This window comes from Bufo bufo, chromosome 9, assembly GCF_905171765.1.
Source record: "Bufo bufo chromosome 9, aBufBuf1.1, whole genome shotgun sequence".
Taxonomy (NCBI): domain Eukaryota; kingdom Metazoa; phylum Chordata; class Amphibia; order Anura; family Bufonidae; genus Bufo; species Bufo bufo.
Window position 1 is genome coordinate 34058263 of NC_053397.1, and position 15325 is coordinate 34073587.

The 15325-nt window shown below is 45.3% G+C and overlaps 1 protein-coding gene across 1 annotated transcript in view; it reads left to right on the plus strand.

The window, feature by feature from the left end:
* Nucleotides 1-3166: 3166 nt before the first annotated feature.
* Nucleotides 3167-15325, plus strand: part of FAM107A (family with sequence similarity 107 member A) — a 162897-nt gene continuing 150738 nt past the window's right edge. Inside the window, exon 1 of the mRNA XM_040408331.1 lies at nucleotides 3167-3206. Within this exon, the coding sequence (XP_040264265.1) occupies nucleotides 3183-3206 (24 nt within the window). The 5' untranslated portion in view covers nucleotides 3167-3182. The remainder of the gene's footprint in view (nucleotides 3207-15325) is intronic.

Below are 15325 nucleotides of genomic sequence, written 5' to 3' on the forward strand. Positions count from 1 at the left end.
CTTACAATGTCACAAGGCCCTGTAATGTCAAAAAGTCCATATGGTGCGTGGAGTTTAGACACTACCTTCTGACAAACAGGAAAGGACTGTAGGGCACGAGATATGAGCTCACAGACGAGGAGGAGTTACAAGATGAATGACATAATGAAATTACAACCATAGATAACATAATAAAAACATATAATAATGGCCACTAGCTGGCAGCAAAGTACACTAAGTAAGTAGATATCAAATATAACACAGAATCCAATAATGAAATCTAGTTCAAAGCCATAGCTGGGGTAGCTCATACTATGTCTTAAAGGGACAGTCCTTTAACTTTATTTAGTCCATTCTATTTTAGTCCGAAGGGGGACGTCCTTGATCCAGGAACAATGTTTGGCATATCTAGTCCTCATGCACTTGGAGTCTTCCCTCACTTTGTAGCTGTCCATATTCTGATCTGCAACATATGGCTAGCTTTCATGTGCATTGCATATTTTTCTCACTTCCATCAATAGGCAGGTGTATTCTAGAGAGAGAACACACGGATATACAAAAAACTGATGTGTGCACGGCTCTATAGAAATAAATGTACTATGCTTGAACAAGAAGGATAGCACACTGAGAAAATAAAGTTATGTGCGTGTACTGTAATACTAACTGTTATCACTAGATGTCACTGTTTTGCAAAAACTAGAGTAAGGCTACATACAGTATAAAGTTATCTTTTAAGGGGGGACAAATTTACTTTAGTTTTAGGGTCTCTGTACACGGAGGGTTCCAGCCATGGGATCCGCATGTAGAATACCGCTGATTGCTGGTCTGCACCTGTAATTGCTATTGTTTAAAATGTCAGGTACTGGTGCTGTCTGACAACTACTGGTAATCCATATGCGGATGTTACGGCTGGGCTTCACTGTCTATGGGGGGGTGGGGGGTACCACAATTATTAATTTGCCCCAAGTGAAGAAGAATACCTATAAAAAAACTGGTGGATAGTTAGATCTTTAAGGCTCCATTCACACGTCCGCAAATGGGTCTGCATATGTTCCGCAATTCTGCGGAACGTGTGCGGACCCATTCATTCTCTATGAGCTCTCCGCTTCTGCATTTGCGGAGCGCGGCCCCGAAATTCCGCTCCACAGCTCCGCAAAAGATAGAACATGTCCTATTCTTGTCCGCAGCTGCGTACAAGAATAGGCATTTCTATAGGGGGTGCCGGCCGGGTGTGTTGCGGATCCGCAATTTGCGGGTTTGGAACACACTACGGACGTATGAATGGACCATAACTCACACTCATGGTAAAAAGCTTTTCTTAAGGGCTCATGCACACAAACGTATTTTTTTCCATTTCCGTTCCGGTTTTTTTACAGGTCCACATGCGGAACCATTCACTTCAATGTGGCTTGAAAGAAATGGAAATGACTCCGTGTGCATTCTGTGTCCGTATGTCCATTGTGCAAAAAAAATAGAACACGTCCTAATCTTGTCCGTTTTGCGGACAAGGACAGGCATTGTTACAGTGGACCCGCAAAAAAAAGGCTGCAACATGGACATCAAACGGATGTCATCCATTTATTTTTTTCGGATCCGTGTTTTGCAGACCGCAAAATACATGCGGATGTGTGCCTGATCCCTAACTTTCTCACTCTGACCATCACTGCGACCAGAGAGACGCCCCCTGTAGTGACTCAATTGTGGCATCACACATTACACCAATCAATGCAATGATCTTCTGTGGGCATCTTTATCCAGTCCTATCAAGAGAACAATAGAGTTGTAACTCTGTTATCCCAATTCTACACCTACTATTATGAAAATGATTACCCTGTAGATAACATATTACCCTAATAGCAGCAGCAAACTGGCAATGGATTACCTAGATAGATAGTTAGATAGATAGATAGATAGATAGATAGATAGATAGATAGATAGATAGATAGATAGATAGATAGATATGGAATAGAGGGAAAGATAGATAGATGGATGGATGGATAGATAATAGATAGATAATAGATAGATAGATAGATAGATAGATAGATAGATAGATAGATAGATAGATATGGAATAGAGGGAAAGATAGATAGATGGATGGATGGATGGATGGATAGATAATAGATAGATAGATAGATAGATAGATAGATAGATAGATAGATAGATAGATAGATAGATAGATAGATAGATATGGAATAGAGGGAAAGATAGATAGATGGATGGATGGATGGATGGATAGATAATAGATAGATAATAGATAGATAGATAGATAGATAGATAGATAGATATGGAATAGATGGATAGATAGATAGATAGATAGATAGATAGATGGATAGTAAATGGATAGTATAATTTTATGAATGTTGAGTTTAAAAAATATCCCGTTCTGATGGAAGTGTCCCTTTAAGTGACCACATGCCAAGACTTCAGTGGAGCTGAGCTGCAGTACTTGATAGACATAACCCATACGGTTTTGTGACCATTGACAACCCCTTTAAATTTTATTAGCCCCGATGCAACATCTGGAACAGGGCCCCCATGTGACATTTACACTATTGTCATCTTATATGGCAGGGGAGCTTTGGGGCCCATCAGGATCCAGGGTCCCAGCTGCATCTGCTACCCCTGTACCCCCTATAGCTTACATTCCTGCATAGAAGGATGTCTTACAGTAAGGGACTGGCGGTCCATGTATAGCTATTAGTCTTATAGCTAATGAGCTTCTCCCATCGTTTGTTCTGGACGCGGCGGAATGACAATATTACCATTCGGTTGTGTCTACGACCAACGTTTCCTGAATCTCTTACAAACTGCTCGGCATTCGGTGACATGTTGGGCTGTCAGGAGCAATTACTCTAATCTTGTCCAGCCTTTCGGCTTAACGGCAGGGTCTGTATGAAAGGTGCTATTGTGCATGGCGTGAACACTTCACCCCGGAAAAGACTGTTCCCTCTTCTGCCAAAAGACGAGCGAAAATGTTCCTCTCCTTTAAGATGCTGCTGATTTCTCCTCCTCGCTGGGTAAAGTAAAGTGGAGCTGTCGGGGGGCCAGCGGCTGTGCGTTCCATGCAGTCCGTGCCTTTCCAGAGTCTGGGTGGACAATACACACTCTGCAAAGTGCCAACTCCCAGAAAGTCAAGGAGCTCATTGTGAGGAGCTGCAGCGTTTTTTCCGTGGGGGGAGATTGGATTTCCAGCTCCTCGTAGCATGGGAGCGGCTCATGGAAAGAAGGTATGGGGATTGTTCGCATTCCCGTCTTAATAATGGCTTTTCTTCTTTCATTGCACCTGCGGAGATCATAAATCCCTTTAAGAGCAGGTTCTATAAATGAGTAACCGAGCTGGAGAGCACGGGGTGGAACTAATATTGCGTCCTATTAAAATGCTTCTTGCACACGACCGTATGTATTTTGCGGTCCGCAAAAAACGGATCCGCAAAAATTACGGATGACGTCCGTGTGCATTCTGTATTTTGCGGAACGGAACAGCTGGCCCCTAATAGAACAGAACTATCCTTGTCCGTTATGCTGACAATAATAGGACATGTTCTATTTTTTTGCGGAACGGAAATACGGAAAAGGAATGCACACAGAATACCTTCCGTTTTTTTTTGGCGGACCTATTGAAATGACTGGTTCCGTATACGGTCCGCAAAAAAAAAACGAACGGAAACGGAATGAAAATACGTTCGTGTGCAAGTGGCCTAACTGTTCATTATCAGCACCATGGGGGGGGGGCGATGATATAGAATGACCAACGCCACCTGAAGCTATGATGACCAGTGATGCCAATACGGGTCAGGGGTAGGCCGCACATGCACCACAGTTAGGGCTCATGCACACAAACGTATTTTCTTTCCGGGTCCATTCCATATTTTTTTTCCTGCGAAACCATTCATTTCAATGAGTCTGCAAAAAAAAAACGGAAGTTACTCCGTGTACATTCCATTTCCGTATCTCCGCATGTCCGTTCCGCCCAAAAAATAGAACATGTCCTATTATTGTCCGCATAACGGACAAGGATAGGACCGTTCAATTAGGGGCCAGCTGTTGCGTTCCGCAAAATACGGAATGCACACGGACGTCATCCGTGTTTTGCGGACCGCAAAATACATACGGTCGTGTGCATGAGCCCGTACACTGCGTGCGCACTTCTATAGAAGGGTCGGTTGTCGTTGGCTCTTGGTTGTCAATTTTCTCCTTCCGCGCCATTTTTTTACAGTGCACGTGATATTTTCTACTCCTGTCAGACCCGACGTTGCAGAAGGGATTTTATAAAGGGTGAGATTTCGCATTCCATATAATCTACATTTTTCGTCATTGACCAAATAAATATATTTTATGCACTTTAATTTAAAAGCTTTGTCCAACTTTTTTTCCCAGCCTGCTCGCTCCCGCTCGGTTCCAGCTCCCTTCGCTGCTCATCTGGTCCCCATCCTGTAAACTTCTTGCAAGTGCGTGCTGGGTCACATACCTCTTGGGCACACGTCAACGCTGAGGCCAGTCCGTGGCTGCAGCGACAATCAGTACGGAGGTTTACAGGATGGGGAACGGAAGGTCAGCGAAGGGAGCAGGAATGAAGCAGCAGGGAGCAGATGAGGGTGATTTTTTTTCTGCTGGGGACAGGTAAAAAAAAAAGTTGGACGACCCCTTTAAGATAAGTATTCACACCCCACCCCCCGCAGTCATGCTTCATAGAACAGGGATTCGATGTTACTGCTCTCCTATAAATGAACGGTCTATGGCAGCGCTGTAAGCTTTACTTCACCCAAGTCAAAGGATCAAGTGGTACCTGCAGCAAACTGAATGTTGTGCCTGGTGGGGGGCGTTACATAACACTTGACATATATGTGCCCCATTACTCGAGACCCATTCAAGTGAATGGGGGCGGCTGCAGTTCTCTGCACAGCTGGATGGCCGGAGGCATCATTGTATTGGGCAATATAGTAAGGGGGCTGCAAAGCTGTAGCCCCTTCATTCTCAGGATCTGTGTCTCACAAAGGCAACCCTTGTCCACCAAGAAATATCTCCAGAACCTCAATGCAAAATTTTGAAACATATTGCTGCGGCCCTGCCTGTCCATGTAGAGGGGCTCGCCTCTTTTAGGAACCCTACTATGAGCCAGCGCTGAGAGCCACTAACATACAGTATGGCGGACTGGAGCTGTACCTGTACTCAGTGGTCAACCCTTCATATAAATGGCCACATATAATACTGCAGTTGCCTGCAGAGGGCGCTGCAGGGGAAACGTATAGAAGACGGCAACTATCCCTGTTCTCCATGATTAGGAAAAGACTTCTTCCAGAAACAGTGCCACAGCTATCACCAGTTAGGGGGAGGTATTGCAGCTCAGCCCCATTCACTGCAGTGGAGCTGAAGTTGCAGACACAAGCCATGGACAGACTCCGTGCTGGTTCTGTAGGAAAGCAGCCATGTTTTCTAACCATGGACAGCCCCTTTAATTATTTCTGCTCTGTGTAGCAAATGTGGAGATGTGGGAGGGTGATGTCTCTCACCAGACAGATTTGACACACATGACTTTTGGGAAGCTTCCTGACGACCTCTGTTGAAAATGGCACCCATATTTGTTGTCATCCATTGTCAACAATTATAAAAAATATATAGATATAAATAATTATAAAGAACTTCATTGGTAGGTTTTGTTCAGGCATAAAATGATTTGAATATGAACTCAAGGGGTTACAGGCGGTGGAGAGAACGGCTGACGTGTTGCGTGTGCGCGGTCATGTGACTCCAGACTCCTACACACCTGAATTTGCCTTGGTGATTTGTTACCAGGAAGAATGCATGAGTTTGGCCTCTTGCACTCGGCCGTTGTGGGTCCGTAACGTGAATTGGGGACCGCAATTTTAAGTCCCCAATGCACAGGCAACGTCCGTGCGGCAGCCGGGACGGATCGAGACCCATTCAACTTGAATGGGTCCGTGATCAGTCCGCACCGCAAAAAAGTTGAACAAGTTCTATTTTTTTTGCGGTGCGGAGGCACGGAGAGAAACACCTCGTGGGGTTCCGATCCGCGCTTCCGTTCTGCATCTCCGTGATTGCACACCCATTCAAGTGAATTGGTCCGCATCCGTGATGCGGAGTGCACATGGGCCGGTGCCCGTGTATTGCAGACCCGCCATATGCGGCCGCAATACGGCCACGGGCACACAACGGCCGCGTGCAAGAGGCCTTTTTTGTATGACACGTACATTTTTATAGTTTTTATTTTCTTAGCATGCTTTTTTATTCTAAACATCATTTTCCCCTATAGAGAAGGGGATGCAAAAATCCCTGAAAAAAACACCATTGCTACAAACATTCTGCGTTTAAAAAAAAAACACCATGAACACCAAAAAAATCAGTGCAACGGAAATAAACACCAATAGCAAAAAAAAAAAGCACGTGTGTCCTGCATTTCATAATTCCAACAGATTTTCATCTAACAATTAAGAAAAAAATTACAAAAATGTAAAAACTCCATAAATATATGTGCGCATCCAAAAGGAATTATCCCATGATTAATGTAAAAAAAGGAAAATCAGCCATTGTGTAGTATCGTACAATCTGTCAACAAAGCTAGAACCAGCCCTGTATCTCACATGGATCCAGAGATCTCCCCATTCATTGCTCCATTTGCTTTGCTAGATTTACGTATTTCAAGTTGGCAGCTCAAGGGGCGTGTCCTTTCTCAGAGGAGGGGCGTGCCCTTTCTACTGCAGCTCCCTCTCACATGTCAGAGGAGGTGTCCTTTCTGCTTCAGCTCTTTCCCTATCAAAGCTCGGGGGGCAAGTCCTTTCTGCTGACAGCTCAGGGAGTGTGTCCTTTCTCAGTGGTGTTGTCCTTTCTGCTGCAGTTCTCTGTTAGAGAATACATACGACCGTATGTATTTTGCGTTCTGCAAAAAAAGGATCCACATAAAATACGGATGACGTCCGTGTGCATTCCGGATTTTGCGGAACGGAACAGCTGGCCCCTAATAGAACAGTCCTATCCTTGTCCGTAATGTGGACAATAATAGGACATTTTTTTTGCAGGACGGAAATACGGACATACGGAAACGGAATGCACACAGAGTAACTTCCGTGGGGTTTTTTTTGCAGACCCATTCAAATGAATAGTTCCGCCTACGGTCCGTTAAAAAAAAAACGGAACAGACATGGAAAGAAAATACGCTCGTGTGCATGAGCCCTAACTGCCATAGCGAATCTAAGGGCTGGAGACAGAGAACAAAAAGAGCAAACAGCAGGTGGCGCTATACAGATACATTTTATTAAATAGCTCACTGCTATACTACATTTTTAATTACATGCAATTAAAAAAGTATTGAGATCCAGGGGCTGCTTTGAAAAATGCAGTATATTTTTTGTGGGACAACCCCTTTAGTGCGCATGGTGCATCTCATGTGATTAGTGTCACCTACAGCACAGTGGGGGTCCTGGGAGTTGTAATGCTCTGAATGATCTGCTTATATATTAGCTGCTTACTGCATTGCTTACATTCCAGATCACACTTTTACTGATGTGCAACATTAGCGCGCGGTTCTGCAATGAAGCTTTTGTCTCCTGTTTTTCTTTTTCAAATTTATATGTGAAAGGCAAAAAAGATATATGTAAATAATAATAATAATAACTATACCTGGGCAAACAAGCCTAAAATTACAACAAAAAGCGTGGCGGACCCATTTTCTGGATGGACCGCGGCTAGGCTGACCCCAACTCACTGCACCATCGACCATATTTCCTGGACCGCACGTACTTGGGATAAACCGGGCTAAATAGGGAATCTCGAAAAAGAAACCTTCCCAGTGGAAAGGAGATACATTGTATATTGGTGATTGTGCCTCACGTAATGGCAGCCCCAGGCTTACCCTATAGTGCCCGCTCCAGGTGCCCTCCTGCATGTGCTGCCATGTATCTCCCCTATCTTTGTTTGAAGACTGTCTCCTGCTCAGGAGCGACGCCTGTCATCTCCATGTCATACTGACTCACAGTATTATTTCACTACCACAGCAGACTCCCTATGCGTGTTACTGCAAGGCACAGTGTTCTACACCACTATACAGGCTCTCCGCAGACAGGAAATAGACGTTTTTTAATGCGATTCGCCACTAATAAATTCGGATTGAACTACATTTTTGGGGAAAATTCGCCAAACCAGCCAAATCGAATTTTTGAGAAATTCGCTAATCTCTACTTATAATCATAACAGCCATAACCTTTTTTTTTTGCTTCGGGTCGTTTTTCTATACACATGAGTAAGATTTTAACTTCTATCAATTTTTATTCTGGGTTAAATGAAGGAAACAAAATGCACCATTTGTATTTCTGCCGCTCACCAATCACCATAAATAATACTGTATGTTTACTATATTATTAAGATTACAGGGATACCAAATACTGCTTTGTGATATTTAATAGTATGTTACAAAAACACATTTATTTTAATGCTTTTTGCTCTATTGTTGTTGCATTAAAGGGGTTCTGTCATCTAAGACTTGGATGGCATTTCAAGAGCGCACCGCGGTCACTACTTCATTTCCTTCTATGAGACTGCTGGAGGTAACCGAGCCAGTGCTCAGCCAGGTGCAGGTCTCAGAGGTGGGAGCTGCACCTATCTGACTTTGATGGTATAACCTAGGGAAATACCATCAAAGTCTGAGATGACACAACCCCTTGAATACAACAAAAAAAAAAGCCAATTTTGTGTAAGGCTACTTTCACACCTGCGTTTAGGTGCGGATCCGTCTGGTACCTGCACAGACGGATCCGCACCTATAATGCAAACGCTTGTATCCGTTCAGAACGGATCCGTTTGCATTACCATTTTTTTGTTCATGATAATGCAAACGGATCCGTTTTGACTTAAATTGAAAGTCAATGGGAGGCGGATCCGTTTTCAATTGCACCATATTGTGTCAGTAAAAACGGATCCGTCCCCATTGACTTACATTGTAAGTCCGGACGGATCCGTTTGGCTCAGTTTCATCAGAGCGGAATGGAGGCTGAACGGAGGCAAACTGATGCATTCTGAACGGATCCGCATCCATTCAGAATGCATTGGGGCTGAACTGATCCGTTTGGGACGCTTGTGAGAGCACTGAAACGGATCTCACAGGCGGATCCAGAAACGGCAGTGTGAAAGTAGCCTTAGTGCAGCGTACTCAAGTTAGGTGTAGAAATGTTCCTGGGTGTTGTAGTGCAATTGTGACACTAACCTGAGACAGCTGACTCTCTGCAAGGGCAGGTGATGATGAGAAATGTTCGTGACGCCAGTGCCAATTAAACGGTGGCACGCCGTTTGCCGATAGCAGGAATAATTGAGGAACCACGCGATGTTAAAACAGAACTCCAACTTTAGTAGTCATCATACATGGACATAGATGGAAGCGCAGTTCCTTTGAAGACAGTTGGTTGCAGTACATTTGATGCAGGCAATATATATAGCAAGGTGACTTCAGAGGGTTAAACACAGGACTTGCAGTACAGGCGGCTTGCACTCTATTCCTGACTGATCCTGGAACATAGAAACTCTTCTCCAAGGCCCGATACCCTAGCTCTGGCGTATATCCTTGGTTTTATCTTTATCAAGTACCTCCTCTGTTGTCTTGAGTACCTCTTGCTTTTCTGAGCTTTGCCTCTGTCTCTCTCTCAGCTTCCTCAGGCTCTTTAACTGCGGTATTCCTGTTACTGCATATGGGAACTCAGGAGGGGAACCTTCTCCTTGAATCTGGAACCCGGTTACAGGGACTGCAATACCCTCTCCTGGTCTACAGGCTTCAGGCCTGGACTAGACTCTGACATGGTCTAGTCTCCAACTCCAGACTCCAACTCCAACTCTAGACTCCCACTTTAGACTGACTTTCCTTTCCCTGACTGGGCCTTATATAAACTAGGGCTCCCTAGCTCCCTCTAGTGACTAAGAGCTGGAATGACACCCCTAGCAGGCCTGTACTTGCAAGTTTCACAGTAACAGGGAAATACATAGCATTACATTTTATAAAGATGACTTATACCAACTTCCCCATAAATAAGGGGACACGACAGCACAACAAGTGACCCTTTGGTAGTGACGGGCATTACAGTCCCCGTACACTACATTAGGTCTCTGTGGGGAATTGACTTCAGTTTTAGTCTGGCCAATTCTCGTCCTATTTGCCAGGTTTGCAGCCGAATCTCCGCCGGTCTCTATTACAGATAATGGGGCTGGTGAGCATTCAGGCAGCTTCTGGCAATGTCAGATCCAGAGAGCTCCGGCAGGCTGTTCCCTCCCAGACACCATCCTTGAGGGCTCAACGTATTTTCTTCTCGTGTCTGTAAAAAGTGGAAATAAAAATAACGCATTTGTTTTTACATTAATTTCAGTAGTATTGTATTTATTTAATCCCCTAATGGCTTGTGCCATTAGGGGCTTAAAAGATGTCACCCGTTCAGACAGGGGCATAGCTAGAAATGCATGGGCCCCATAGCAAAAAAAATTTATGCCCCCCCCCCCCCCCCGTGCCATCCACCGATCCCCCTCCCCTAAACAGTGCCATCCACAGATCCCCCTTCCCTAAACAGTGCCATCCACAGATCCCCCTCCCCTAAATAGTGCCATCCACAGATCCCCCTCCCCTAAATAGTGCCATCCACAGATCCCTCCTCCCCTAAATAGTGCCATCCACAGATCCCCCTCCCTAAATAGTGCCATCCACAGATCCCCCTCCCCTAAATAGTGCCATCCACAGATCCCTCTCCCCTAAATAGTGCCATTCACAGATCCCTCTCCCCTAAACAGTGCAATCCACAGATCCCCCTCCCCTAAACAGTGCCATCCACAGATCCCCCTCCCCTAAATAGTGCCATCCACAGATCCCTCTCCCCTAAATAGTGCCATCCACAGATCCCTCTCCCCTAAACAGTGCCATCCACAGATCCCTCTCCCCTAAATAGTGCCATCCACAGATCCCTCTCCCCTAAACAGTGCCATCCACAGATCCCTCTCCCCTAAACAGTGCCATCCACAGATCCCCCACCCCTAAACAGTGCACAGATCCCCCTCCCCTAAATAGTGCCATCCACAGATCCCCCTCCCCTAAACAGTGCCATCCACAGATCCCCCTCCCCTAAACAGTGCCATCCACAGATCCCCCTCCCCTAAACAGTGCCATCCACAGATCCCCCTACCCTAAACAGTAACATCCACAGATCCCCCTCCCTGATGCTCACAGGAGTATATTTTTAAACTAATCAGTAACTTTAACTTTAATCATTGACATTGCTGATCTCTTTACTTGGATATCTTACTCTGTCTTAGCTCCGGTAACAGCAGGCAGTGCTGGAGGGCGGCACTCACTCACTGACGTCACGCGCCTGCTCCTCCCACTAGGCGGCACAGGCGCGTGACGTCAGTGAGTGATCGCCGCCCCCCGCACTGCCTGCTGTTACCGGAGCTAAGACAGAGTAAGATATCCAAGTAAAGAGATCAGCAATGTCAATGATTAAAGTTAAAGTTACTGATTAGTTTATAAATGTACTCCTGTGAGCGGCGTGGCCCTGTATTTTCTGAATTACTCAGTGGCCTGGTTGAAGCCTCCCCAGCCTCTGTGTCGGCCCGGCCCTGCGTGCGCCCTGCTCCAGTCCTGACTCCTCCCCAGCCAGGCACCTGAGGGTTAATTGTGCGTATCATAGCCCCCTGTAAGAGATCGGGTGCTGCCAGGCAGCAGGGGGCAGTCATGTACACAGTTCGTAGTATATTCTAACTTGAAGCGTCCCCATCACTATGGGAATGCCTCTGTGTTAGAATATACTGTCGGATATGAGTTTTCACGATCTAACTCAAATCCGATGGTATATTCTAACATAGAGGCGTTCCCATGGTGATGGGGACGCTTCAAGTTAAAATATACCATCGGATTGGAGAAAACTCCGATCCAATGGTATAATAGGGACTCCTGACTTTACATTGAAAGTCAATGGGGGATGGATCCGTTTGCAATTGCACCATATTGTGTCAGCGTCAAACGGATCCGTCCCCATTGACTTGCATTGTAAATCAGGACGGATCCGTTTGGCTCCGCACGGCCAGGCGGACACCAAAACGACTTTTTCCTTCATGTCCGTGGATCCTCCAAAAATCAAGGAAGACCCACGGAACAAAAAAACGGACACGGATCACGGAAATACGGAACCCGTTTTTGCGGACCGCAAAAAAAAAAACGGTTGTGTGTGAAAAAAATAGGACAGGTCATATTTTTTTGACGGACTGGAAACATGGGTCACGGACGCGGATGACAAACGGTGCATTATCCGAGTTTTCAACGGACCCATTGAAAGTCAATGGGTCCGCAGAAAATCACGGAAAACGGAACAACGGACACGGAACACAACAACGGTCGTTTGCATGAGGCCTTATACTGAAACTAATTAAAATCAGCCTATGCGGGACTTATTCATTGGAAGCTGTCTGGCACAAGGAAAGGTATGGAGTGGGCTCAGCATGCATGTTGGTACCTGCATCCCTTGTAATGGAGGCCATTATGGCACCAAAAATGGTAAAAGGCAGAGTGGACGCAGCATGCATGTGGATCCAACACTTCCTGAACTTTATGGCGACCATTATGGTGCATAACAGGTAGTATTTAGTGTTAGGACCCGTCTTACAGAGATCGCCTTGACGTTCGGCAGACGGGCTCAGATGGTTTTGTACAAAATGCATTGGCCAAGCATCTCACTTTATAAAAAGGCGTAGCATTAGCACTATAATATTTGTGACTATGGCATTATTGTACTTTATCTGATTTGCAGGGTGCTGCTGCATTGTCTTTTTTTCTCTTCTCTCTGTTAGAGATAGCAGCAGGAGGTTGTGCACCACGATGTGTGGAGATGGGGCAGAATATACAAGGTGGCCAGCTGAAACAGGCTGTAGATAGGGAGAAAAACACTCACAATGCAGTTTGCAGGGGGAAGGCAGCAGCATCCTAGACACACAGATCTGGCACTTATTAGTGAGAGTTCTGGAGTTCTTCTTTAGGCGCTGTACACACTGACATATACTGCCCTGGAAGCAGCTCTTTTTAGTGCAGGATACCTCACTAGGCGCGAATTTAAATGTTTTTTTTGTATGTGATATAGAAATCCAACAGAAAATACCTCCATACGCCTCTATAAAAAAATCTGCGACGTATGCAGGTACAGTAAGGGTGCCGTGTGCATCAGCCCTTAATTGCAGCGGATGTAAGACACATAACCCTAAAAAAGTGAGAGAATCCAGGAGCAGTAAGTGATCGGTGCGCGGCTCGTCTCTGCTGATCCCTGACTTACATTGTGATTAGCCTCCACCAGAAGTCCTAATGAAACTGCCCGTACTGCAATTTTATGGCGGCAGTAATCGTGTTCAGTGGAATGGCATAATAAGCCTTTATTAAAAGATGAGTGTCTCGTCCCTCGGCGGACCGCTCACATATCAGATCAGTCCTGTAGATAGCTATAATTTAGCCTTTCGCTGGCAGCGGTCTCTGGGATCCTGTGACTCACCTGCATCTAGAATAAATCACTGCAGCTGACTCAGAGGCCTGTGTACTTTGCTTCCGTTAATAGCTGACTTATTGATTTACTGATTCGGCCACCTTCCAAAATGCTCTCAATAAATGGTCTGTCACAGGCACTTTCTCAAATACTTTACTGTCCCACTTTGCCTTCACTACGGATTTAACCTGTGTGTAATCAAATTGACTTAGAATCGTTGCACGGCTGGACCTTTACTTCAGCCCTTTAATGTGGGCTCAAAAAATATCATCAGGTTTAAAACTGTGGTCCGCAATGCACGGGCACTGACCGTGGGGCCGCCGCATGCGGATTGCGGACCCATTCACTTGAATGGGATCCGCATCCGACTGTCCGCACTGCAAAAAAGTAGTGCATGCGCTACTTTTTTGCGGTGCGGAGGCACGGACAGAAAACCCACGGAAGCACTCCGTAGTGCTTCCATGGCCTTCTGAACCGTGCTTCCGTTCCGCAACGCACCGCATCTCCCAGATTGCGGATTCACTTTAATGGGTCCACATCCCTGATGTGGGGTGCACATGGCCGGTGCCCGTGTTTTGCGGACCTACTGTTTGCGGACCACAATACGGCAACGGCCGTGTGCATGAGCCCTAAGTGAAAGATATCATTACATTCAGCGGAGCTAGCTCTACAAGGAGTTGTGCCTGATTTAACTGTGAGTTTCCTGGTGACAGGTTCCCTTTGATTTTGGCGTAGACCAGTGCAATGGTTCAGTGGTTTTACTGAAATTGTGCCCAGCCTATTAAAGACCACATTCCTTCACTCACCAAAACACTGTTCAAAACATCATTGTCTTAGTAATCTTAGTAGTTTCGCCATTTACCCCTTGCCGAGAGGGGGCTTGGCACTGAAATTCTTCCTGTCTTCTGTCACATAGCTATATCAATTGCCTGCAGTTGCCACTAGGGGGAGCTCATGGAGTTGTAACGCTTATTGAGGCCAGCTTTATGGATGCATAGGATGTGCCTTGAAAAGGGGCTGCAGTACCAGGTACAGCCACTACAAAGTGTACGGCTTTTCAGTCAGTTAATCGTGGGGGCGCCAGGAGTTCGACCTCCCCCTGTTCAGATACTGATGTTCAGATATTTTATGCTTGGGACAGCCCAAATATGCCAGGACTGTCTTTGAAAATTAGGGACAGTCCCTGCAAATTTGGAACTGTTGGCAACTAGGCCACAGTTGGCCACCTCATGCAGCTTGCCTATTGTCGGCAGCACATTCCTGCTTACATAGGGTGATGATCGGGAACAAACATTTGCACGATCATCGGCCCAGGTAAAAGGGTGTTTAGTACTGGAATTGATGTGAACGGGGAAATTTGGTTCTTTTATAAGTGATTTTCATTTTTCTGTCAATAATATATATCTGGATGAGGGAGAACGGCAGCACTGAAATGGAGGGGGTTTGAAACATTGAGTATAACTTTTTGTTATTGTTATAATAGCTTTCCTGCCTTAAAAAAATGTATTTGGACAATCCATTTAAATTTCACATATGCCTGTTGCGCCTCTACAGTAGGTAGCAGTAATCCCATTACCTGGTCTTGCCACATCTTGTACCTATAAATTCAACTTTTTTCTTTGTAGTCAGGGGTACATACAGTTGTGTTCAAAATAATAGCAGTCAGACATCACTAACCTGATTAATCACTGTTTTTGGTAGAAATGATATTTCTACATGGCAAATAATTTACTAGCAGGTGTAGTAGAGTAATAGAAACCCAACAGTCACGCCATGCATGCTGCTGATTCTGTGTAATTCAATCACTTATTGTGTTCAAAATAATAGCAGTGTGGAGTTCA